This window comes from Felis catus, chromosome E1 (genome assembly GCF_018350175.1).
Source record: "Felis catus isolate Fca126 chromosome E1, F.catus_Fca126_mat1.0, whole genome shotgun sequence".
NCBI lineage: Eukaryota > Metazoa > Chordata > Mammalia > Carnivora > Felidae > Felis > Felis catus.
Genome location: NC_058381.1, coordinates 16,603,131 through 16,627,299, shown reverse-complemented (window position 1 = coordinate 16,627,299; position 24,169 = coordinate 16,603,131). Strand labels below are relative to the sequence as shown.

Sequence of the window (24,169 nt, the reverse complement as noted above, 5' to 3'; positions counted from 1 at the left end):
AAAAAAACACCTGTATGTACTGTTACTGTGAAAACTACATAGCTCATATGCTATTTGTAGCTCTTGTAAATAAAAGTGATACTATAAAATATATGACTTGATCTATTCCAGAGGCACATTTCCAGGCTTTTCTCTAAGAGGTCACTGCAATGTAAACTGTGTAGGACCACTGTGACATTACTAACTGGATCACTTGCATCCCAAGCACTTCTTACTATAGCAAAACATTAATTATGGCAAGGTCATGGCCTTAACATCTAAAAATCACGGAGTTATGATTTCCATACAAGAAAATATATCCATGTTAAACATACACTTTGAGTTCTAACTGGCTCTCACCAAGCACTGATCTGCTTTCTGTCAAAATACACTGGAAGTAGTTTTTATTTTTTATTTATTTTTTAAATGTTTGTTTATTTTTGAGAGAGAGGGAGACAGAGTGCAAGGGGGCAGAGAGAGAGGGAGACACAGAATCCAAAGCAGGCTCCAGGCTCTGAGCTATCAGCACAGTCTGACACGGGGCTCAAACTTGTGAACCGGGAGATCATGACCTGAGCCGAAGTAAGACGCTTAACTCACTGAGCCCCAGACGCCCGACTGGGACTAGTTTTTAAATGGATAGACTTTTAAAAGTCCTTTTAGTACAGTTCTGCCATAAGAATGTCCTCCTTATTTAGATTCCTGGTTAACCAATCTTTCACATTGCTGCTTTTCAAACAATCATGCTAGACAGCAAAACAAGAGCTCTTGACCAGTAAGGCAGGAGAACTGAGTATTTTTCTGTATTACAAACCGGTCTATTGGTGGAAATTGAGCCCATTAGCACATTTGCTCAAACTGTAACTTTTGGCCTATTTAAACACTTGATGATATTTTGATACAATTACGTGTGTCTGTTCCACTCCATACATTTGTATATGGCCTTCAGGGCAAGAACATTTTGGAGAGTTTTCTAGAGCATGAACATTTTTGCATGGTCTGTTTCGTACTAAAAACATGTATCTCCAAGACACTGGGCCACAATCACATAACTTCAGGACAGAATACAGTGAATTACATTCAAACACATGGCTTGTCACTTTAATGCTCAACGCCAAGTACACCATCAAGCCACAGAGGACCAAAGTCACAAGGTAATGTTCTTGGACCTGCCTTTCCCTGTGCCTGTTCCCTGGAAATTTACAAGTTCTTTCAATGCAAACTTCTTCTACTCAGTACCATTCTTAAGACCTCAAAATGGGGCACTGTCAGGAAGGTTAAGTAAAGTGTGCAAGGAGTTTTGAGACCTCACCTGAGCTCTTTTGGTTGGTGACTGGCTTGCCTTCCTGAGTCACAGCGTGCTGGAACACATGCTGAGCACCCTGTACCGTGGCCCTCTTCAGGCAGATGTCCAGCAGGTCGTGGGTGGTCCCAACATTCTGGGCAAGTACGAACTGAGGGTCGGAGTTCAGTTTCTGAAGCAGAGCAGCTACCTTCTCCGAATTCAGTCCTGTTGGAAGACCAAATGGTATTGATAGTATCAAAAGGGGGCTCAAGAGGGTTGATCCGGAGCTCCCACAGCTTGGCTCTAACTTCGGAAGACCAGCCGGAGGTGACCCTTGCGGCGGAGAGGCCCCTTACCGGCGACCTCCTCCAAGTGCTGTCTCCCTCCAAGGCCGCTCCAGCCCGCCTAGAACGCTCCATTCCCGCCATCGCCCCCGGTCCCAGGCCCGGTTCTCTCCGCCGCCGGGCCTCTGGGGCCCAGCTGAGCCCCCCCGAGAGGACCCCGGCAGGGCCTCGGCGGGAAAGAGCGGCGCCTCACCCGCGTTGTTCATGGTGGCTACACCGCCCGGTTGGGGAACGGTAGTTTTGGGGTTCTCAGGGGAACGCCGGGGTTACACTGTGGCTCGCTGCCTCAGCTGCCGGACCTGCCACTCACACACCGAACGCCAGAAAGAGGGAACCGGCCCGGTGGCGGAGGAGGGCTGAAGCCCAGAGAAACGGGGTCCGCGGAGGGACAAAACTCCCCCTCGCGTTGCTGAGTCAGCGCCGTCTGGGCAGGCCCCGCCCGGGGGAGGGACGACCGGGCGGGCTCCCGACGAGCTCCATCCCGCTCGCGCCCCCGCCCCACCTCCGCGCTGCACGGGGTCGGCCCACGCGGCGCCGGCGCCCTAGCGCGTCCGGCTCGCGCTTCCTCGCCCTCGGGGCGCCCGAGCCGTTCCGTGCTGGATCCGGAGCCCGAATACTCTGGCCTTGGGGAATGGACCCATTAAGCCTTCCCGGAAACCTAAAGGTCGCTCGAGGCAGTAAGGCGGAGCTGAGGGGCCGCATCATTAAGCCCAGGGCTTAGGGTGGGTGGGCTCGTGCAGACACACACACACACAAATGTTCCCAAAGGCTCTACCCGGAGGCATCCTTAGCTGACCATTCACTGCGTTTTCGATGGCAACTTGTTGCTTGGATTCTAGTCAGGACCAAGTTCTTGTATTTGAGGGGAATTTGGAACCACGCTCTTTCCCACCCACTCAGAAGCTACTACCACGGTTCTACAAATAAGACATCTGCTCGTTCAAAGAAAACTATCCATTCTGGGCTTCATGGAGTCAGTGAGTGTTTCCTGCTTAGCCCAGCATGTACTGTGGGCTTAACTAAGGGGGATGACAGAGGTCAGTCTTATGCACCAACACTGTTTTGCCAGGCCCTCTACAAAACTGCAAATGAGCTGCCCCCCTCCTCTCTGCAGGCTTTTAAGATAACTCAGCGATTTTCCATGGTTTTGAGATTGTGATGCCCTTTAATATTGTTTTTCGCGCTATGAAATCTAAACCCACTGGGATGCGACCCACAGATGATAAAGCAAATGCAAATATATCTGCCTTATCGCTGAAAATCCCGACTCTGCTACTCAGAACACTGAGAGTCTATTGTGGAACCTGGACTCTAGGAGCTATATTGAAAATCATCACTGGTTCTACAGAATTCTATTATCTGGAAAAATCCACACTCAGATACTAGTCATTTGAGAAAGCACAATCTCTTATGTCCCTACGGAGACCTAGCTAACATTTTGGGGATATGATATTAACTATCTCCAAAAGGGCCCATGGACTATCCTGTTTTGAGATTCTTCTGATGGCTGAAGAAAGGGAACAGGTGGAAATTATGCTGAAAGAAGTACTTTCACAAAATGATGCCCAAGCATCTTGCCCAATTCAACTCAAAATTTTATTCATTATCTACAAGGTACCAGGCACGAAGCAAGCTGCTGATGATATGGAGACCAATAAAGCTTCAACTTCCCCTTAAGAAACTCACAGTGTAGTGGGGAAGATGCAAAATAACTTTTAGACAATCGATAGTAGCATACCAATAGTACTGCAGAAACAGTGATGAGAGAGCTGTTAATTAGGGCCAGAAGCTCCTGAAAAAAGAGGTGACAGGTGAGCATAATCTTAGAATGGATGGGATTTTATAAGGCAAAAAAGAGGAAGGGCACGCAAGGCAGCAGCAAAGGCACAGAGCATTAAGGCACACAGCAAAATCATGTTGAAGAAACTGCATCAGAGTCTGATGTGGTTAAGAGCAAGGAAGGGTTTGAGATCAGGGGCGAGGTATAGAACTGGAAAGGTAGCTTTGGTCAGGATATGAAGGGTTTATATGCCATGCCCCAGCATCTGTAGTTTAACCTATGAGTAATTAGATGCCAAAATTGATTTTTAAACAAAGGAACGATGTGCTCAATTCTGTGTAAAGAAAGAAACCCAACGGCACTGAGGAGGGCGACTTAGAGGGGAGAGATTCTGGAGATAGAGAAACTAGTTAGAAGACTGTTCCAGTAGTGTCTTTAGAAAATGATCCTTAAATTGAGGAAAGGGAAGAGACACAGATAATCTGGAAGTTTTCAGCTGAGCGAGAAACTGGATCGTGGTGTCATTAACCAAGAGAGGGAGTACAGAAAAATAGGTGTTTGGGAGTATGCAAGTAAGCAGGTAATGAATTCAGTTTGGGCCTTGGCAAGTTTGGGGCACCCACAGGACCCCCAAGAAGAGAAATACAGGAAGCAGATGAAAGGATGTCTAGAGATTAAGTAAGACATGCAAGTCTTGGAACCATGAAAGTCAACAGGTTGCAGAGGAAAAGAGAGTAAAGCAAAAAAGGGATGAGGACTGAGGATAGTACCCTGGGTGGCAGCATGCGGTTTTATAGGGTGTTTTCCAAGCTCTGCTTGCCAAGCCACGCGCTCTGGCCCGTGGCTGTCTTCAATCAGAGCATGCTGCATCTTTTACAGGTCATTACAAGGAAGCCGTATGGAAGTGCCATTAACTCCAGTAACAGCAACATTTCGGGAATGATTGAAGACCGGGGAGCCAGCAGGAAAGGACAGAAAAGAGCAGACAGAGAGGTAAGAGACTTGGAGTGTTATGTCTTGGAATCCCAGGAAGGCAAGGAGAAGACGGTGAAAGGACTGAAAGCTACAGAAGAGTTTGGCAATTGGATCAGGGGCAGCCTTAGAGAGGGCAGCTTAGTGGAAGGGTGCAGCAGGCAGAAGCCACGTTACAGTAAGTTGAGAGGGAAGAAATGTTAGGGAAGCTCCTTCGGGAGGAAAGGAATACTTATGTCTACCAGGAGGATGAAAGGCAGGAACCAGATGCCAGAAGGGTATAGTTGCTAAGATAAGAGCCTAGAAAAAGAGGAGTGATGGAATCAACAGGGTAGGTGGAGGGGACCAGTTTTACAGCTACTGCCACCCTTTTCATACCAATAATTACATTTCCCCACCCCATGCTCAGAGATTCCTATCATCACTTTGCCAGGTCTCCTACTCTGCCCACATTGTCAGGGTGACACCCTTAAGTGCCAGCTTTCCACCCAGCAACTCACACCCATACAGTCAGCCCCCAAATGAGCACAGACAAGAGGTGTGGAAGAAAACTGGCTTCCCAGTGGGCTCACCACAAATGACCTAGCCAGGAAGACATACATGTCCCCAAAAATACAATTCTTAGGATCTACCCCTCTAGCTCCATCCAGAAGAGACGTTGTTGGGCCCAGTGACACCTCATGGAACGAAACAACTAGAAACAATTCCAGTATGAAGTCCACAATATTAGAAAAGGAAATCTTTATAAACCCTGTGAAGTGGCATCACCTGCTGTTGCGGGTGTGCCTACTGCCTGTTGCTTCCATGGGCTGTACCCAGTTAAAGCCAACAGGACAAGTCTCTGAGCAAATTCTGCATCCTGGTTCCCCTTCTGCACTGTCCACCAGTCTTTGACAAGTGTCGGTCACCTGCTTCTACTTTGGCGGAAAAGACCAGGTTTTTATGTTGGATGGAAGTCTGGATTATTATCTAACACAAATATTTTGCATATAAATGTTGCCTTAACACTGAGGTTTGCTTTGGTCAGAAAGCCTCCTGGTATTGGGGTGCCTGGGTGGCTCAGTTGGTTGGGCAGCCAACTTCAGCTCAGGTCATGATCTCGCAGTTCGTGAGTTCGAGTCCCACATTGGGCTCTGTGCTGGCAGTTCAGAGCCTGGAGCCTGCTTCGGATTCTGTGTCTCCATCTCTCTCTGCCCCTTCCCCAGTCCTGCTCAGTGTCTCTCTCTCTCTCTCAAAATTAAATAAACATTTAAAAAATTTAAGAAAAAAGGAGAAAGCCTCCTGGTATTTCATTACACCTGACAGTAATCTTCAGACGTCACGTATTGGTGTCCTGCTGGGCCAAATTCAACTCCTAGATGTATCGTTTGGCCTATATGGTGTTTTAAAATTGTTGAGCCAATATTTAGGATTGGGACATTTTGTATACAAATCTGGGTTACTGGCTTCTCTTGAAAATATTGTTTCAAAAAAAATTCTTTTCCCCCACAATAGTCATTTCTCCATCAAAAGTGAAAAAAAACAAAAAACAAGTTAAGGGGGCCCACATAATTTTCTTTTTTTTTTTTTAATTTTTTTAAAATTTATTTTTGAGACAGAGAGAGAGACAGAGCATGAGCAGGGGAGGTGCAGAGAGAGAGGGAGACACAGAATCTGAAGCAGGCTCCAGGCCCTGAGTTGCCAGCACAGAGCCTGATGAGGGGCTCAAACTCACGGACTGTGAGATCATGACCCGAGCCGAAGTTGGACACTCAACTGACTGAGCCACCCAGGCATCCCCCATATAATTTTCTTTATATTGAGCTTTCTTTTTTCACTCATTTCCATTTATTACATTTATTTATATTTGAGTTTTTCATCCCCTGATTTTGGGTGGCCTAGGTGGAGTTTGGGAAGACTACTTCTCTCCTATACTCATCCCTACCCATAACCTCCAAATTCCTTCCTCCCTGAGATGTGCAAAGTCTGCAGGAGCCTACTTGGATAAGGCTTTGGATAAGATCAGATACTGGATCTTGGGACTTTTGGGGGCCCAAAGAAGCCCATATCCCTTCACTACATTTTTCCTCCAGATGAACCCATCTGAGTACAGGTAACTGGCAACTTCAGGACTTCTATCTTCCCTACTATTCCTAAACCCCATGTAGGCTTAATCCAACCCTGTTACCCTACTTCTGGATATGACATTTCTGCAACTCACTCACTGTTCTGGGTGCTAGCAATTCACAGAATATACAGGTAGAGGAACCAGCATATGCAAAGGCAAAGAGGCACAAATGAGCTTGAGTGTGATTCAGGAAAAGTAAGAAAGTCTGGACAAGTTTTACGAATATTTTAATTATACAAATTTGAAGTAGTTCATCAACTATTTTTTAAAGTTTATTTTATTTATTTTGAGAAAGGGAGATAAAGAGCAGGTGGGGAGGGGCAGAGAGAGAAAGAGAGAAAATTCCAAGCAGGCTCCCCAGTGTCAGTGCAGAGCCCCATGTAGAGCTTGAACTCATGAACCATGAGATCGTGACCTGAGCTGAAATCAAGAGTTGGGCACTTAACCAACTGAGCCTCCCAGGCACCCCAATTATAAACCTTTTTTTTTTTTTTTGAGAGAGAGAGAGTAAGAGAGGTCACGAGTGAGCGAGGGTGGGGAGAGGAGGGAGAGAGAGAAAGAAGCAGGGCTCACCAAAGGGGGCTTGAGCTCACCTGAAGCAGGGCTCACGCTCACCCAATGCGGGGCATAAGCTCTCCTGATGTGGGACTTGAAGTCATGAACCGTAAGATCATGACCTGAGCCGAAGTCAGATGCTTAACTTGCTGAGCCACCCAGGCACCATTATAAACTATTAATAACACCTTAGTGTACGCACAAAATTTGAAGCAATGTGAAGCCTTCACATGTTTAACATTTGTCAGAAATGGCATATTTTCAAAGCTGGTGGTGGCTCAGTGAATCAGAAACTACTTATGCTATTGCCACATGGCGGAGCCATTTTAGCTAGTAAAATAGTATCTTCCCTTCAATAAATTTACATTTATCACTAAATAGTCTTGCTAAATAGTCTTGAATTATAGATGTTTTAAATTTTGTGTAAAGTTTTCAGGAATGTATCCCTTCTCTAAAATTCAACTGCACTGGAATTTGGTGTGGCAAGACTAAACTATGGGGGTGGGGGGAGAAGATATATAGGTGGTAAGAAATAAGGTTTAAAAGACTTTATATTCATATTGTGAAGCATTTGGAAGATCATGTGTCTTTTATTCATGGGGATATTACTATATCCACAAAATTCCCCCATAGGTGGTAAGGAGAGAAAATCATCTTCAAGTGATATTGCCCATAAAGGCAATAGGTTAGTGTTTTATTTCTCCCAAATATTTCATTTCCCCCTCCCTTTCTTCCTTTCCTTTTTTCTTTCTTTTAGTCAATGGCTTGTTGAATATCTGCTGTTTGTCAGCAACTGTACCAGGCACTTGAAATACAAAAATGGACAAGACCTTGGTCCCTGACCTCAAGGAGCTTCAATCTAGTAGAGAAAATGAAAAATGAAAGTAATCATTATTTTTTGATTAATGCAAAAAATATGCATTGAGTACATACTATGTGTCAGGTGGGGCACCTGGGTGGCTCAGTCAGTTAAGCGTTCAACTCTTGATTTCCACTCAGGTCATGATCTCGTGATCCTGAGATTGAGCCCCTAATTGACAGAGTGTAGAGCTTGCTTGGGATTCTCTCTCTCTCTCTCTCTCTCTCTCTCTCTCTCTCTCTCTCTCATTCTCTCTCTCTCTCTTTCTCTCTGTCTCTGCCCCTCTCCTGCTTGTGCATTCTCTGTCTCTCTCTGTCTCTCTCTCTCAAAATAAATAAACGTAAGAAACAAAAAACAAAACAAAACAAAAAATTACGTGTCAGGCACTGTATTAGATACAGAAATACACAGGAAAGCCAGACAGACAAAGTTCCTGCCCTCCTGGTGCTTACATTCTAGTGGGCGAGACAGAATAAACAAATGCAGATGATTCCAACAGTGATATAAAGAAAATAAGACAGCATGACTTGATAGTGACTGGTCAGAGATGGTAGTAGCATAAAAAGCCCCTCCGAGGAAGTGACTAATACTGAATGGCAGTAAAGGTCTGGCCATGGGAGGATCTCTGGGGAAAAATAGCAAGAAAAGGGGAAAGCAAGGGCAAGGGCCTCGGGAGGGAAACAAGCAGTGGCCAGCAAGGTCATGAAGAACCCAGCTTCTTTCCAGCACCAGGATCTGCCATCCACAGTGTTACTACCATTCTTGGGCTTGTTCCCCTTGTGTTCCTTCTTCAAGTCTAGTGGGGGGAAAAAAGTCTGGCTTTTTTTCACTTCCTTCTAGGAACTTCATTCACTTCCTTCTAAGAGTTAAGACCACCAGAAGCTTCCAGCAGATTTCATCCTGAATTGTATTGTCCACAATGAGGTCACATGTCTGTTCCCAAAACAGTCATTGGCTAGGTGAATGGGATTATCCCTACATCAGTCAGGCCTATCCTCATGCAATAGTTAATTCCCCAAACATCATTGATTCTCCTGAGTGCAGGATGGGTGGGATGGCTGTTGGGCATCAAACACAATGTTCACCACATCATAGTAAGATGTTTAGATTTTATTCTAAGTGCGATGGAAAGGAGTGAGGGGACATGTTCTTGTTTATGTGTGTTTTTTTTTTATCTTTATTTATTTTTGAGACAGAGACAGAGCACGAGCGGGGGAGGAGCAGAGAGAGAGGGAGACACAGAATCCGAAGCAGGCTCCAGGTTCCAAGCCGTCAGCCCAGAGCCAGATGCGGGGCTCGAACTCACAAACCGCGAGATCATGACCTGAGCCGAAGTCAGACGCTCAACTGACTGAGCCACCCAGGGGCCCCTGTGGTTTTTTTTAAATGTTTGTTTTTGAGAGAGAGAGAGAGACTGAGCACAAGTGGGGGAGGGACACAGAGAGAGAGAGAGAGAGAGAGAGAGAGAGAGGGAGACACAGAATCTGAAGCAGGCTCCAGGTTTTGAGCTGTCAACGCAGAGATGGATGAGGGGGCTCAAACTCACCAACTGTGAGATCGTGACCTGAGCCGAAGTCAGTCGCTGAACCGACTGAGCCACCCAGGCGTCCCTTGGTTTATGTTAAGGTTACACTGAAGATATTTGTAACATATTTTATTAGGAAAAATAGTATTGGGGCGCCTGGGTGGCTCAGTCGGTTGAGCGGCCGACTTCGGCTCAGGTCATGATCTCGCGGTCCGTGAGTTCGAGCCCCACGTCGGGCTCTGTGCTGACAGCTCGGAGCCTGGAGCCTGTTTCGGATTCTGTGTCTCCCTCTCTCTGACCCTCCCCCGTTCATGCTCTGTCTCTCTCTGTCTCAAAAATAAATAAACGTTAAAAAAAAAAAAAAGGAAAAATAGTATTAAAAATATACACAGGGGCGCCTGGATGGCTCAGTTGGTTAAGCATCCAACTCTTGATTTCAGCTCAGGTATGATTTCACGGTTCATGGGATTGAGCCCCACATCCCCTGCTGATGCTCTCTCTCTCTCTCTCTCTCTCTCTCTCTCTCAAAATAAATAAACAAAACAAACAAAACAAAAAATATATGTGTATATACAAAGAAGGGTACATGGTTGGCTCCGTCAGTGGGTCATGTGCCTCATGATCTCAAGGTTGTAAGCCCCAAGTTGAGCATAGAGATTACTTAAAAAAAATCTTTAAAAAATAAAAAATAATAAAATTAAATATATACAAAGAATTCCTAAACATAAATAGTAAAAAGACAAACAACTCAGTACAAAACAGGCTTTTTACAAAGGATAGTGGCATTTCACCAGGCACTTCACAAAAAAAGAAGCATGACTAGCAAACAGTCATGATGGAAATGCAAAAGAAAATTGTGATAAGATGCCATTTAATATCTACACAGGTAAAAATTTTACTTAAGAAAATTTTTTTAATATTTACTTATTTTTGAGAGACAGGACATGAGTGAGAGGGGCAGAGAGAGAGAGGGAGACACAGAATCCGAAGCAGGCTCCAGGCTCCGAGCTGTCAGCACAGAGCCTGATGCAGGGCTCAAAGCCAAGAACAGGAGGGAGATCATGACCTGAGCCGGAGTCCGATGCTCAACCGACTAAGCCACCCATGCACCCCAGACAGGTAAAAATTTTAAAGGCAGACATTAAAAAGTACTGTTGATAATTCTTTAAATACTGCTTTTAGAAGTATAAATTAATATTGCCACTTTGGAAAACATTTGTTAATATTTGTAAAATTGAAGTCCCACATACCCTGTAACCCAGCGACTGTTTTTTTTAAATATTTTTTTTAACGTTTTATTTATTTTTGAGACAGAGAGAGACAGAGAATGAACGGGGGAGGGGCAGAGAGAGAGGGAGACACAGAATTGGAAGCAGGCTCCAGGCTCTGAGCCATCAGCCCAGAGCCTGATGCGGGGCTCGAACTCACGGACCGCGAGATCGTGACCTGAGCTGAAGTCGGCCGCCCAACCGACTGAGCCACCCAGGCGCCCCCAGCGACTGTTTTTTAATGGTTCTTCTTCTTTTTTTTTTTTTTTTTTTTGAGAGGGAGAGAGAGCGCAAGTTGGGGGTGGGTCAGAGAAAAAGGGTGAGAGAGAATCCCAAGCAGGGTCTGAGCTGTCAGTCCAGAGTCCAACATGGGGCAAGATCATTACCTGAGTGTACATTAAGAATAGGACATTCAACCAACCGAGCCATCCAGGTGCCCCTATAATCCAGCAACTTTATTCTTGGGTGTATATTCCAATTTTTTTAAATGTTTATTTATTTTTTTGAGAGAGAGAGAGAGAAAAACAGAGTGTGAGCGGGGGAGGAGCAGAGAGAGAGAGGGAGACACAGAAGCCAAAGCAGGCTCCAGGCTCCGAGCTGTCAGCACAGAGCCTGATGCGGGGCTTGAACTCACAAGCTGAGAGATCATGACCTGAGCCGAAGTTAGACACTTAACTGACTGAACAACCCAGGCGCGCCTTTGGGTATATATTCTAAAGCTACTCTGTTCAGTATGATAGCCACTAGCCATTTGTGGCTATTTAATTTTAAATGAATTAAAATAAAAAAATTAAAAATCCACTTTCTCAATTGTAGTAGTCACATTCCAAGTGCTCAGTAGCTACACATGCAACCAGATTGGGTGGCACAGATATAGAACATTTTCATCATCATGGTAAGTAGTATTGGACAGCCAGCCCTGCCCTGGAGAAATTCTTGCATACGTGCACTGGAAGTCATAGTCAAAACTGTTTATCTGAGCATTTTTTGTGATTGCATAGCACCTGGAAGAATTCCAATAGTGAATCAACAAGAATTTAAATGAATTGTGACATAGTCATACAATGGAATATTACACAGAAGTGAAAATCAACATGGATGAATTTCAGAAACAATGTTGAATGCAAAAAGCAAGTTGCAAAGCAAATGGCATTCAACTATTTTCTAAAATTTCAAAAACAAGCAAATTTGAATAATGTATTGTTTAGAGATGCCTACATGGTAAAAGAAATTTTTTTTTAATTTTATTTATTTATGTAATCTCTAGAGCCGACGTGAGGCTTGAACTCTCAAGATCCCAAGACTAAGAGTGACATGCTCTTCTGACTAAGCCACCAGGTGCCCCCCCACCCTTTTTTAAGGGAGGCTCCATGCCCAATGTGGGGCTTGCACTCACTACCCTGAGATCAAAAGTTATAAGCTCTGCTGACTGAGCCAGCCAGATGCTCCAAGAATTAAAAAACAAAAACAAAAACAAAAAAACAAGGGAAAGGGTGCCTGGCTGGCTCAGTCGGTAGAGCATGTGACTCTTGATCTCAGGGTTGTGAGTTGAAGCCCCACATTGGATGTAGATATTACTTAAAATAAAATCTTAAAAAAAAAAAAAAGGAAAATTAAACACATTCAGGATGGTGTTTACCTTTGGGAAAGAGACACAGTCAACTTCAAAGGTATGGGCAGTGTTTTATTTTTTAAACTGGTGGTTGTTCACTTTATGGTTATACCTAATTTTGTGTATTTTTGTATATATGAAATATTTCTTCTTAAAAAGATTATTCTGGCTGTAGTGTAAATTATGGACTGAAGAGAGACATGAACATAAGCAGGAGACCTGTTAGGAGACAAGAATTTGCTCAGGCAAAAGGTGAATGGTGACCTGGATCCAGAAGGCAGCACTGATAAGAAAAGAAATGGATATGTATGGGAAATATTTTAGAGGCAAATCACTCTAACCCTAATCCTGATCGTCTACCATTATGCTCTGGTAGAGGTTTGTGCCATGTAATGTAGAGCATGGAAGAGGAATATCTAAGTCAGACTGGGAGCTTTAGGGAAAACTTCTTGGAAGAGATGACAGATCATCTGAGTTTGGGACAATTAGGGGTTCCTTAAGTGATGACTGAGGAAAGGCATTCCAGTTGCAAGTAATGACCTATACAAAGATCTTAATGCAACAAGTTGCTCTTTGGGAACTGAAGACACTGAGCATAGCTAGAACTGAGAAGGCAGGATTCAAGCATGGAGGGCCAACTGTGTGCACCAAGGAGTTGAGGCCTTATTCTGGAAATGCAGGAAAACTGCCTCCATTTTCCTTTCCCTTTGCCAGGGAGAAATGAAGATCCCTATGAACAACAAAATAAGGCGCTGAGATAATCTAGCCCCAAGATAATCTAGGCCCTGATAGGGCTACTCTGAAAATGCTTCTCTTTACATTGATCAGTTTCATAAACGGATCACTTAAGATCACCAAAACCTAAATTTTGTGGAATTACATAAAGGTTGAAATGAGGACAAAAGAAAAAAATAAGCAAACCAAAGAGAAAATAATAGAGATGAGAAAGAAGAAATTGGACCTGGGAGAACATAATAACTAGATACCACTGGAGACCATAGATCCTGGTTTCCTTTTAGGAATGCTGTTAGACCAGTTTTCCTTAACCTGCAATGAACAAAACCAGAGCTTTCTGTAATTCTTTTGTTTGTGAATTGCATTCATCACTATCTAAAGCAAATATTGAAGTGTATCAATTTTGACATTTTTGGCCTTTTTTAAAAAAGAGGTTTCTTGAGATGCATAAAAGGCATCAAATGAAAAGCATAAACATGTCACAAATAAAGTTTAATACATAGGAGTTGGTGACTCCAAAGCACCTTCTCCAATTTGTATCCTTTCTATTTTCTCGTTAGACTTTCATTTTACATCTCATCTTATTTTTCTTTCATTTAATTTTCTTTCTTGCTTATTCCAAGAAAAATAATTTGTCAGATAAAAGTAAAACTGAACACATTCACAGGACAAATGGAAAACTAAAAAAAGACAACATACATCGTACCCTGAAAGTAGATGAAAACATTGGTCTTTCTTTTTAGGACATATATATATATATATATATATATATATATATATATATATATATGAATGTATTTTCTTAAAAGCCGTCAAATAGAAATCCCAATTTTTTATGTTAAATAAGAAAGGCAGCATGGAGTTAAGAGGGTAAGGTTTGAAGTCCATTAAATCTGGTCCCAACTAGACTATTTATAGGCATAAACAATCTTTTCATTTTTTTTTAACGTTTATTCATTTTTGTTTTGAGAGACAGAGTGGGGGAGGGACAGAGAGAGAGAGGGAGACACAGAATCTGAAGCAGGCTCCAGGCTCTGAGCTGTCAGCACAGGGCTTGAACTCAAGAACTGTGAGATCCTGACCGGAGCCAAAGTCAGATTCTCAACCGACTCAGCCACCCACGGGCCCCTGCTATCATTTAAACTAAGTGTCAGCCTCCTCTTCCAAAAAGTAGGGTACCAGCTGTAATAACTAAAATTTAGTGAGTGCTTGCTGTGCTACAGGTCTTATCATGTACAAGTCTTTATTTTTTTAGTGTTTATTTCTTTCAGAGAGCATGAGTCGGGGAGGGGCAGAGAGAGATGGGGGACAGATCTCAAGTAGGCTCTGCTCTGACAGCAGGGAGTCTGATACAGGACTCAATTCATGAACCGAAATCAAGAGTCAGATGCTCAACCCACAGAGCCACCCAGACCCCCCTGCCCCCCGCCAAGCCATGTACAAGTCTTTGTTCCTGCATCCCCTCATTTATTAAATGGGGATAGTAATAGAAGCTACTTCCTAACACAGGGTCATGATAAGGATTAAATGAGCTGAGAGGTTAGGTCACGTGCATATCCTCACTCAGCTAGTAAAAGAGTAGAGTTAGGATATACACCCAGGTAGTTTGATTCCAGAGACGAAGAGTATAAGCACAAAAGATAGAATGTAAGTGAAAGCATTTTGAAACTCAAGTACTTTAGACATGTCAGCCTAAACAATAAGCCTACAGATTTATAAATTGCTGTTACATACGTTATATGTCATTTTTCAATTTGCAACATGGCAACCATTGTGGATATTCCATTTGTGGGTGGTTTAGGTTTATGGGTTCCTTTATTCTAGGCTTTGACAAATGGGATAAAATCAGGAAGTTTGTCTTGGGTGCTTACATATGCAGCTGTTATGTTTTCACACTGGCCCATTTTAATTTGTCTGATACAGGTAGAAAATCATGAAGACCAGGGCACCTGGGTGGCTCTGTAGGTTGAGCGTCCTATTTTGGCTCAAGTCATGATCTCACAGGGTCGTGGGTTCAGGCCCTGCATAGAGCTCTGCACTTATAACTCGGAGCCTAGAGCCTGCTTCGGATTCTGTGTGTGTGTGTGTGTGTGTGTGTGTGTGTGTGTGTGTGTGTGTGTGTGTTTGTGTGTGTGTGTGTGTGTGTGTGTGTGTGTCTGCCCCTCCCATGCTTGTGCGCTCTCTCTCTCTCTCTGTCTCTCAAAAATAAGCAAATAAACACTAAAAAAAATCATGAATACCAAACAAGACAAAAAAGGATCAATGACAGAAGCCTTAGTTAGATGACTAATAGTGTTATGGAATCATAAAGCACATTATGCCTGCATTTAGAGTGATCAAAAGAGAGTGTACAGAAATCTTTAGCAGAAATATGAACTTGTTAACAAATCATTAAATATTTTCTTAAATATGATCCACATCTCAAATTGGGGCAAAGTCCTTTAGACTGGTGATTGCCAAGTGAGCCAAGTTTGTTATTAAACACTTTTATGAGTACCATAACTATAAAATACAGGAATTCAAGGCTGTGATTCTTTAGCAGCAGCAAAGTTTATATCCTCTTCGGTGGAATGTTTTAAATTATGTCCTTGAACTGCCTATAAAGCCTACAAATGACATGACAGCAGGAGTGAAAAATGACCTGTTTTAGGCTAAGAATCTGTTGCAAAAGAAGCATACAATTTGCAAAATGCCATACAAAGAAGTAGTGAGGGCTTCTAAGAGGTACTTCATTATCATCAATATTTTTTTAAATGTCAATCATTTAGTCTGAGGACTCACAGGATCTTAGAGATTATCTTTTGGTCTAGAACCTCAATTTGGAATCTCTGGAAGATTATGGGACATCCTTGAGTTGAGCAGCTCATTAGTGGCCGAGCCAAGAAGGGAGGCCTGTTTTTCGAAGCAACTGTTCATACATCTGGTAGCTTCATGTACATCTGGTAACTAAAACTTTTCTGTGAGCAATGTTGAATATACACAGCAAAGTTGCGTTACACACTACAGGAATGCAATCACTCCCTTTAGCACCAATCAGGTTCACTGATACCAAGTGGGTTGTGGCTCACTCAAGGATTAAGTTCCGAAGTCGGGCAAAAATTGGTTATAATCAATATCCTTGGAAATCCCTTGAGAAAGTGTCACTTCAGAGACCCAAACAGATCCTCTTCTTGTGCACAGCAGAACAGGTTTTCATTCCAGTATGGGAAGAGATTGCTGTTTCTTAGGTGGAGAATCAAATTGAGTAGTTGGCCTGCATTTAGGGGCCGTGTTATAAGAAAAATGCACATCATCACTAGACTCGCCCTCAGCACATGAGATGCTCACACTTTCAGAACTATGAGGGAACTAGAACTGGCCAGGAGAGCTGATTCTCCTCCTCATCTGATGCTCACATCAGGGCACGTGTTCTCTGAGTTGAAAGGCAGGCTTCTCAGAAGCTACCTGTCTCTCCTTCCTCACCCCAGCCCTTTTTTACCCATTCTCCCCTCCCTCCCTGTCTCTCTGCATCCACTTTCTGCTTGAATTCAAATGTTAAATGTGTCACTCATAGGGATTAAATCAGTCTATATGTGTTTGTTCCTGCCATATAGAGAGTACTGTATAAGTCAGTTCTTAATGTAAAGGTAATTTTTCCTAGTGGTTAAAAACTCAGCAACCATACTGCCTGGGTCTAACTCTGGTTCAGCCACTAATAAAAGCTGCATGACCAAGGACACACATGACTTAACGTCTCTGTGCCTCAGTTTCCTCTCCTATAAAATGGGTATGATAAAAACAGGACCCTTGTTGTGTGAATGTTAGGATTAAGTGAGTTATAATATATTTAAAGTGATTAGGACAGAGCACCGTAAGTGTAGGAGTGTAACTGTTGTTATGTGATGCCACTTTAGGTTACTCAGAGAACTCAATTTTGACAGTGTCTATTAATTGCATGTGTTAGTGTAATTTCTCGTCTTCTGTCTCCCTTCTTGGCATACAGTGATCACGTATAAGGCAAAAGTGTCTTATGTAAAACTGAAAGCAATTGTAGCACTTACGTAGAGCCCATAGGCAGGGTCATGGGACGGATGACTCCTCTTACTAGCTATGTGACCTTGGACAGATCACTTAAACCCCCTGAACTTTAGTCTCTCCAGTTGCAAATCATAGAGACAGCGCTACCTATGTCAAAGAGTGGCTGTGTCTGTGAGGATCAAATAAGATATACGTAAAAATGTTTCGTAAACTATAAGGTAGCTTGAAAGTGTAAGAGAATGTTGTTAACACCCATAATCTAAAAGAAGGCCAAAGCTATTATTATTGCTGTCAAGAGTGCCTGAAGAAATAAAGACATATTTCGTGTGCTGCCACGGCAAAGCTTTACCGTAGGAATCTGTTGGCAGGGATTCCAGATCTCCAATTTTCCCTTACCATGGACACAATTCTCTGAGAATTCACGTTTTTGGGAATGCACACTGATGTCTTCCATGTTTTCCAGTATTCTGTAAGTGAAAACTACCCATGTTCGAAGTTGTTTGGTAAATGATAACCTTGGTGTTGCAGAAATAGACTCTTGAGAAAAGTCCTGCATGTTAAACAATTTGTTATTCATGTAAAAGTTTTGTTTTCTGTAGTTGCTGGCATGAGATTAAATGTTATTTGGATTTTGAATTTTTTTCATTTTAATGTTTTTGAAAGAGAGTGTGTGTGCGAGCAGGGGAGGGGCAGAGGAAGAGGGAGAGAAAGAATCTTAAGTGGGCTCTATGCCCAGCACAGAGCCCCATCTCACAAACCATGAAATCACAACCTGAGCCAAAATCAAGAGTTGGAAGCTTAACCAACTGAGCCACCCAGGTGTCCCTGGGTTTTTTAATGAGACAGGTTAATTTTTTTCTGGCTTGCTCTACTGCTGCCCTATTTCCTTAAAGATGTGTTCTCAATAGATGAGAATTAATTCACTGGGGAAAATGCGATCTTATTGTAGGTTTTTCAGCATTTTAAATGACTCAGGGTCCCTGGTGGGAGGGGTTGGGGATTATTATGAACTTATGCTTGAAATTAAGCATCATTTCATTAAAGTAGATTAAATGTTCTCCTGATTTCTTACTGTAATGAAATACAAGTAGGATAAGCTAAGTTATGCCGCAATAGCAAATTCATCCTAAAATCTAGTGGTTTGACACAAGGGTCTATTTCTCACTTATTTTTAAAAAAAAAAACTTTTTTTTCCAACGTTTATTTATTTTTGGGACAGAGAGAGACAGAGCATGAACAGGCGAGGGGTAGAGAGAGAGGGAGACACAGAATAGGAAACAGGCTCCAGGCTCTGAGCCATCAGCCCAGAGACCGACGCGGGGCTCGAACTCACAGACCACGAGATCCTGACCTGGCTGAAGTCGGATGCTTAACCGACTGCGCCACCCAGGCGCCCCTATTTCTCACTTATATGTGAGTAGGTAGCTCTGGTCCACATAGTGACTCAGAATCCCAGGCTGACAGATGCTCTACTGTGTCTCCACAGTTGCCATGTCAGGGGAACCAAGAACCTAAAGAACATGTGCCCATTCTGTTTTGCTTTGCCCAGAAGTGACACGGTTAATTCTATCCACAGTGCTTTGACTACGACTAGTCTCATGGACTAGCTAATGGCAAAGGGGTCAAGGAAGTGTGACGTGCATGAGGATATTCAGTTAATGACAGATCTCTGCCACAACTCCCAAGCTCCCAGTCGGTAAGATGCTCTCAATCATATTCCAGTACCTTTATCCCTGGTGTCTCACCCCAGGACGGTGCAGTGTAGAGAAGGAGCATGAACCGTGAGGTCCGTGTGCCCTGGGTTTGAATCCCAGCTCCACCCCATGCTAATTGTGCAAGTCTGAGCAAGTTATTTTGTTTCTCTGATCCTCAATTTCCTCATCTGTAAAATGAGGATTCCAACACCTACCTTTTAGGGTTGTTGCAATGATAAGAAATTATCTAGGCAAACCCTTTGGCAAAGAGTAATACTTGGTGATTATTATCATCAGAAGGACAAGCAAATATTTAGGGCAGCAGTTCTCAGCTCCAACACTACAACACTGTAGGACATCTCAAATTATCTCAAGGAGTGTTGTAACATCTACAAAATACTCGCCAACCAAGATGGTTTTAAATTCCCTTTACTTACTAAAATACATGATCTGTATATAGGTCACTAGGAGTAGGATTGGATGTGAACTTTGTCTTTATTATTCAAACTTTGCTCCTTCTGTGATATCCTCTCCCCCATTCCCGGCCCCAGGCTTTGGATCAGTCCAATATGAATTGTAGCTTAGTCACTCTCTGTAAGTCAGTTAAGCATTCTGAGCCCAGGTGTCCTCATCATCAAAGTTGGAACAGCCATGAGTACTTCCTAAAGGTTTTTTTACTGAATCGAATAATGTAGGTAAAGTCCTCAGTATGGTATCAGTAACTGTCCTCTGACTTAGTTCTTAATGATCGTGCCTGAGCTTTGGAGGAGAAAAGGATAGCTGTGAAAATTATAAGAGCTGTTTCACAAAAATCTCCACAGGACAATGAAAGCCCAAGGCAACACTGGTTTGTAACTTAACTAACAAAGATCAGCATATATTGGGGTGAGAGGATTCTTCTACTCCTAGACATCCAGGATTAAAAAAAAAAAAACCAACAACCTTTTTAATTAGAAGAATTATACATACAAATTCAGAATTCTGACTTCTCTCAAAGAATCAGAAGATCTATCCCGAATGGTAGCTATTAGCCCTTGTTCAGACAAAGATGTGCTCTCCGTTTGCCACAGTTTCCACCACTCCCTATTGTTTTACGGATCTGTCCTGTAAAACAGATCTGCTTGACCCGGTCAGAATTTGAGTTTATGACTCCTGGCCAGTAGGTTCAAGAAGGTGGTGATCGTAGCGATAACAGGGGTAAAGTTGGTGAGCAAAGGAGTTTGTAAACTATTTTCAATGACTCAAAAACCTAATGGCAGTGATTATATTGTTAACCCATGAGAGATTGCCCAGGTTAAATAAAGTACCAGATTTCTTTGCTTTGAAATGAAATTACATCAACTGGGTAATTGTGTTGTCATAAAAGATGTTCAGACGGTGAGTAGATATCACTGATGTTTTAAAAATTGGGCAAGCATATTGCTATTATTTAATAAATACAAGCTGCTTGGTAGACCAGTTTTTTCAAAAAATGGGGCCCAAGAAGGAGAGAAATGATAATCATGAAAGGTGTCCCTATTGATAGCTTTGTCTGTCACTTCTCCACTGGTATTTGTAGTCCAAAGTGTCAAAAACAGACTAATAATGAATGTTGGCATTTCAAGTATTTCATAGTAGATATAGAACACATTTAGGGAAAGGCTTTGGGGGCTTCTTTTAAGTTCTGGAATTTCATGTCCTTCTAAGTCAGGTTCTAGGCTGAACTTATTTAAAAAAATTTTTTTAATGTTTATTCATTTTTTGAGACAGAGAGACAGAGCATGAGCGGGGGAGGGGGGAGGGGGGGCGGAGAGGTGGTGGGCAGACAGAGGGAGACACAGAATCCAAAGCAGGCTCCAGGCTCTGAGCTATCAGCACAGAGCCCAATGTGGAGCTTGAACTCATGAACCACGAGATCATGACCTAATCCAAAGTGGGACTCTTCACTGACTGAGCCATCTAGGTGCCCTAGGCTGAACTTCTAATTTTAAATAATAGACACAGTTTTGGGGGGCACCCTCAGTGTCTCAGTTGGTGAAGCATCCGACTCTGGATTTCAGCTCAGGTCATGATCTCTCAGTCTGTGAGACTAAGCCCCCGCATTGGGCTCTGTGCTGTTAGCACAGAGCCTGCTTGAGATTCTTTCTCTCTGCCCCTACTCTGCTCGCACTCTGTCTCTCTCTCTCAAAATAAATAAGTAAATAATAGACACAGTTTTTAATAAAGACTCTGTTTTTTTTTTTCAAAACTGCAGGGCAAAATGAAATGCAGTGACCATTTATAATATGGCTACGCTCTGTTAAAACTAGTTAATGTTGGGGCGCCTGGGTGGTGCAGTCGGTTAAGCGTCCGACTTCAGCCAGGTCACGATCTTGCGGTCCGTGAGTTCGAGCCCCGCGTCGGGCTCTGGGCTGATGGCTCAGAGCCTGGAGCCTGTTTCCGATTCTGTGTCTCCCTCTCTCTCTGCCCCTCCCCCGTTCATGCTCTGTCTCTCTCTGTCCCAAAAATAAATAAACGTTGAAAAAAAAATTAAAAAAAAAAAAAAACTAGTTAATGTTCCTCACCTATGCTAATGTATAAGGTCACTGTAGTTTATAAGGGTGACGAAATTCTCTACTGATGACTTGTAATACTCAAGAATTGCTATATGTCCTACGACAAAGCTGATTCATACTTCTACCAGGTAGGGCAAAGGTATTACATTTTCAGCTTTTCTTGCCAACTTCTTCCAGCATTTAACTAAACTATTTGGGAATCTTTCTAGAATCACATGAATTAACATGAAATGTAACATGAAAATAAATCCCAATCCTTCTTCTAATTTTCCAAAAGCCCAAGAGAGAGAAAAGGACTATGCCCAAAGTAAAACAGTCAAGACGGCAATTCAGGTCTCTTGTATCCGAAGTCCAGTGAGATAGAGTCCAGTAAGTTTTTCCTGTTTCCTCTTCCACTTTAAACTATCCCAACCCACCATTGCCTGAGATCTGTTTTTTCCATTTGGTCTCCAGGCTTCTCCTTAATTGTCTAAACTTTTGGATTTTCACACTCCTCCTACTTTGTTCTTATGCCATTTTTAGCAGGGCTTCCAAATTCTACTTTGAGAAATCCTGAATGAGGAACATAATTTGAAATCCCACAAAAGCCTGCTGGGGCCTCCAACAAGACAGAGAAATCTGTAAATCATAGTCTTTAACAGTCTCTCTCTCCATTCCATACAGAAGTTTTCCAAGGAAGCAGAGAGAAGCCTAACAGGAGGATTGGGGGGAGGGGGGTCTCTCTTCCGAACAAGACAATTGAGATTTCATACATTCCGTCCATTTCTTCTCTTTGCTTCCATGTCAATAAGAAGCTTTTAACCACCAGCTTTTAACCACCTGTCCGATAGCAGATCTTTCTCTCTCTTGCTGTGGCACATTTAGCCACTGCCATATTAGGAAAAAAAAAATTGTTTTTTTTCTAAATGAGAGGGTGAGCACAGCAGGGACATCAAAGTTGGTTCTGGGGGCGCCCGGATGACTCCGCTCGTTGCGCATCTGACTCTTGATTTCGGCTTAGGTCATGATCTTGTGGTTTGTGGGTTTGAGCCCCCCATTGGGCTCCGTGCTGACAGTGCAGAGCTGACAGTGCAGAGCCTGTTGGGGATTCTCTCTCTCTTCTCTCTCTGCCTCTCCTCTTCCCGCATGCACACTCTCTCTCTCAAAACAAATAAATAAACTTAAAAAAAAAAAAGGTTGGGGCGCCTGGGTGGCGCAGTCGGTTAAGCGTCCGACTTCAGCCAGGTCACGATCTCGCGGTCCGGGAGTTCGAGCCCCGCGTCAGGCTCTGGGCTGATGGCTCGGAGCCTGGAGCCTGTTTCCGATTCTGTGTCTCCCTCTCTCTCTGCCCCTCCCCCGTTCATGCTCTGTCTCTCTCTGTCCCAAAAAAAATAAATAAACGTTGGAAAAAAAAATTAAAAAAAAAAAAAAAGGTGGTTCTGGCCAGGATGGTCTCTCTCCCTAACACATCCCACCTGTGTGGGAAAGCGAACCAGAGACTCTTAAGGGAAAAGAATGAAGAAAGAATGGAAATGGGCAAAGTCGAAGACAAATTAGAAGAACTGCAATTTAAAACAGGTGTATGAGAAAGGAGTACAGGCTGATTCATAATTAATGTCCCTGGATCTAGGCAAGTAACTGCTCCACAAGGGCAGAGACTGCTTGTGAACAGACCGCTGGCTAGCCCCCGTGCCCTGCAGGTTTTGTCTCCGTCACCATGTAAAGCTCACCAGGTCTGCAACTGTGTCACCAAACCACGATGAACTGAGAAAAATAAGGACATATGCTGACTTTTTCATAACGCTAAATTTATTCCATTTAAAGGAGTGCCTTATATTCTGAGATTGCATCCTTCCTTTTTTGAGTCCTAAAACGTTTCTTTTATGAAACAGCAGCTAAAGTAGATGGTAATTGATATTATTTACGTGCTTTCTTGGCGAACTTAAAATATCGATCACTCTGTATTCAGCTCTCCTTTTGATTTTGGTTTTGCACCTTATTTGTGAAACCCAAATGTCCATTAATCTCCTACCTAGAAAATATATGCTAAATGTTTACCAATCTGTCTGGAACAAATCTCAATTAACATACCTTTCAAGAAGAAGCCTTAACAGAATCTTACTTTTCATTCTTAATAGCGTTCTTCATAAAAATGTTCTGCAAGTATATCAAGTTAGTCATAACAACTACTGTTCAGTGCTTAATGAAACACTTCTTCATAACCTCTGACAATTTGACAGGAGTGAATTTAATAATAGCAATAAATACAGATGGGACTACATAAATCAAGGAAGTCCTGATGCAAAACTCTTGCTGTGTTAGATGGCATCTCAGCTTTCTCATCTGAAATGGACCAAGAAATCAATTATAACAATGATCATAGCAAGATGAAAAAAATTCAAAACAAGAGTCATGCCCTTGGAAGGAATGCCTTTGTTCTTTTAACCCACTGCTTACTTCTCCAATGCTGGAGCTGACAGACTAGGCGTTATTTAGAATGAGGACTATGGCTTCTGACCTTGTTGTGAGGGAGAATGTAGCATGGCTTCCCCCAGGATAGGCCCTCTCAGTCATTTACATCACGTGGCAGTACAGTGAAGGTGCTGCTTAAGCATTAGCTCAAAACTTCCTAAACGGAAAGCAGGCTTAAGACCAATGGTACTCTCCTGTTCTAGAAAACCTTCCAACCTAGCCTCGCCTGTCTTCCTGTGAAGTAGAGGCAGATTCTCCTCCACCCTCCATTCTTGTCAGAACCTTCTTCTCTTCACCTTCCAGCACCTCCCATCTCAGGAGGAGTTTGCCTAGGATGGCCTTTATGTTGCACACCACTGTTACCCATCTGCTTATGGGAAATCATTGGCCCCAGCCCAGAGTACTTACAAAGCTGTTTCTCTTTGAGGATCTTCATCCTTTATGCAGAGCTA

At 43.0% G+C, this 24,169-nt stretch overlaps 2 protein-coding genes and 1 long non-coding RNA gene across 4 annotated transcripts in view; 1 reads left to right on the top strand and 2 right to left on the bottom strand.

Annotated features, from left to right (window-relative positions):
- BLMH (bleomycin hydrolase) overlaps positions 1-2,028 on the bottom strand; it is a 45,821-nt gene extending 43,793 nt beyond the window's left edge. Inside the window, exons 1-2 of one of the 2 annotated variants that reach the window (XM_006940004.5) lie at positions 1,802-2,027; positions 1,292-1,489 (exon numbers count right to left, since the gene is read on the bottom strand). In XM_006940004.5, coding sequence (XP_006940066.1) covers positions 1,292-1,489; positions 1,802-1,814 — 211 coding nt within the window. In that variant the 5' untranslated portion in view covers positions 1,815-2,027. Of the gene's footprint in view, positions 1-1,291; positions 1,490-1,801 lie in introns of both variants that reach the window. The other variant, XR_002148965.3, reaches the window with a different exon arrangement.
- Positions 2,029-2,041: 13 nt separating this feature from the next.
- The window catches only part of LOC109494254, a 25,127-nt gene continuing 2,999 nt past the window's right edge, over positions 2,042-24,169 (top strand). The window contains exons 1-2 of the long non-coding RNA XR_002148964.3: positions 2,042-3,419; positions 4,268-4,381. This is a non-coding gene — a long non-coding RNA (uncharacterized LOC109494254). The remainder of the gene's footprint in view (positions 3,420-4,267; positions 4,382-24,169) is intronic.
- The window catches only part of TMIGD1 (transmembrane and immunoglobulin domain containing 1), a 15,817-nt gene continuing 14,680 nt past the window's right edge, over positions 23,033-24,169 (bottom strand). Inside the window, exons 5-6 of the mRNA XM_023244795.2 lie at positions 24,126-24,166; positions 23,033-23,588 (exon numbers count right to left, since the gene is read on the bottom strand). Coding sequence (XP_023100563.1) covers positions 23,585-23,588; positions 24,126-24,166 — 45 coding nt within the window. The 3' untranslated portion in view covers positions 23,033-23,584. The remainder of the gene's footprint in view (positions 23,589-24,125; positions 24,167-24,169) is intronic.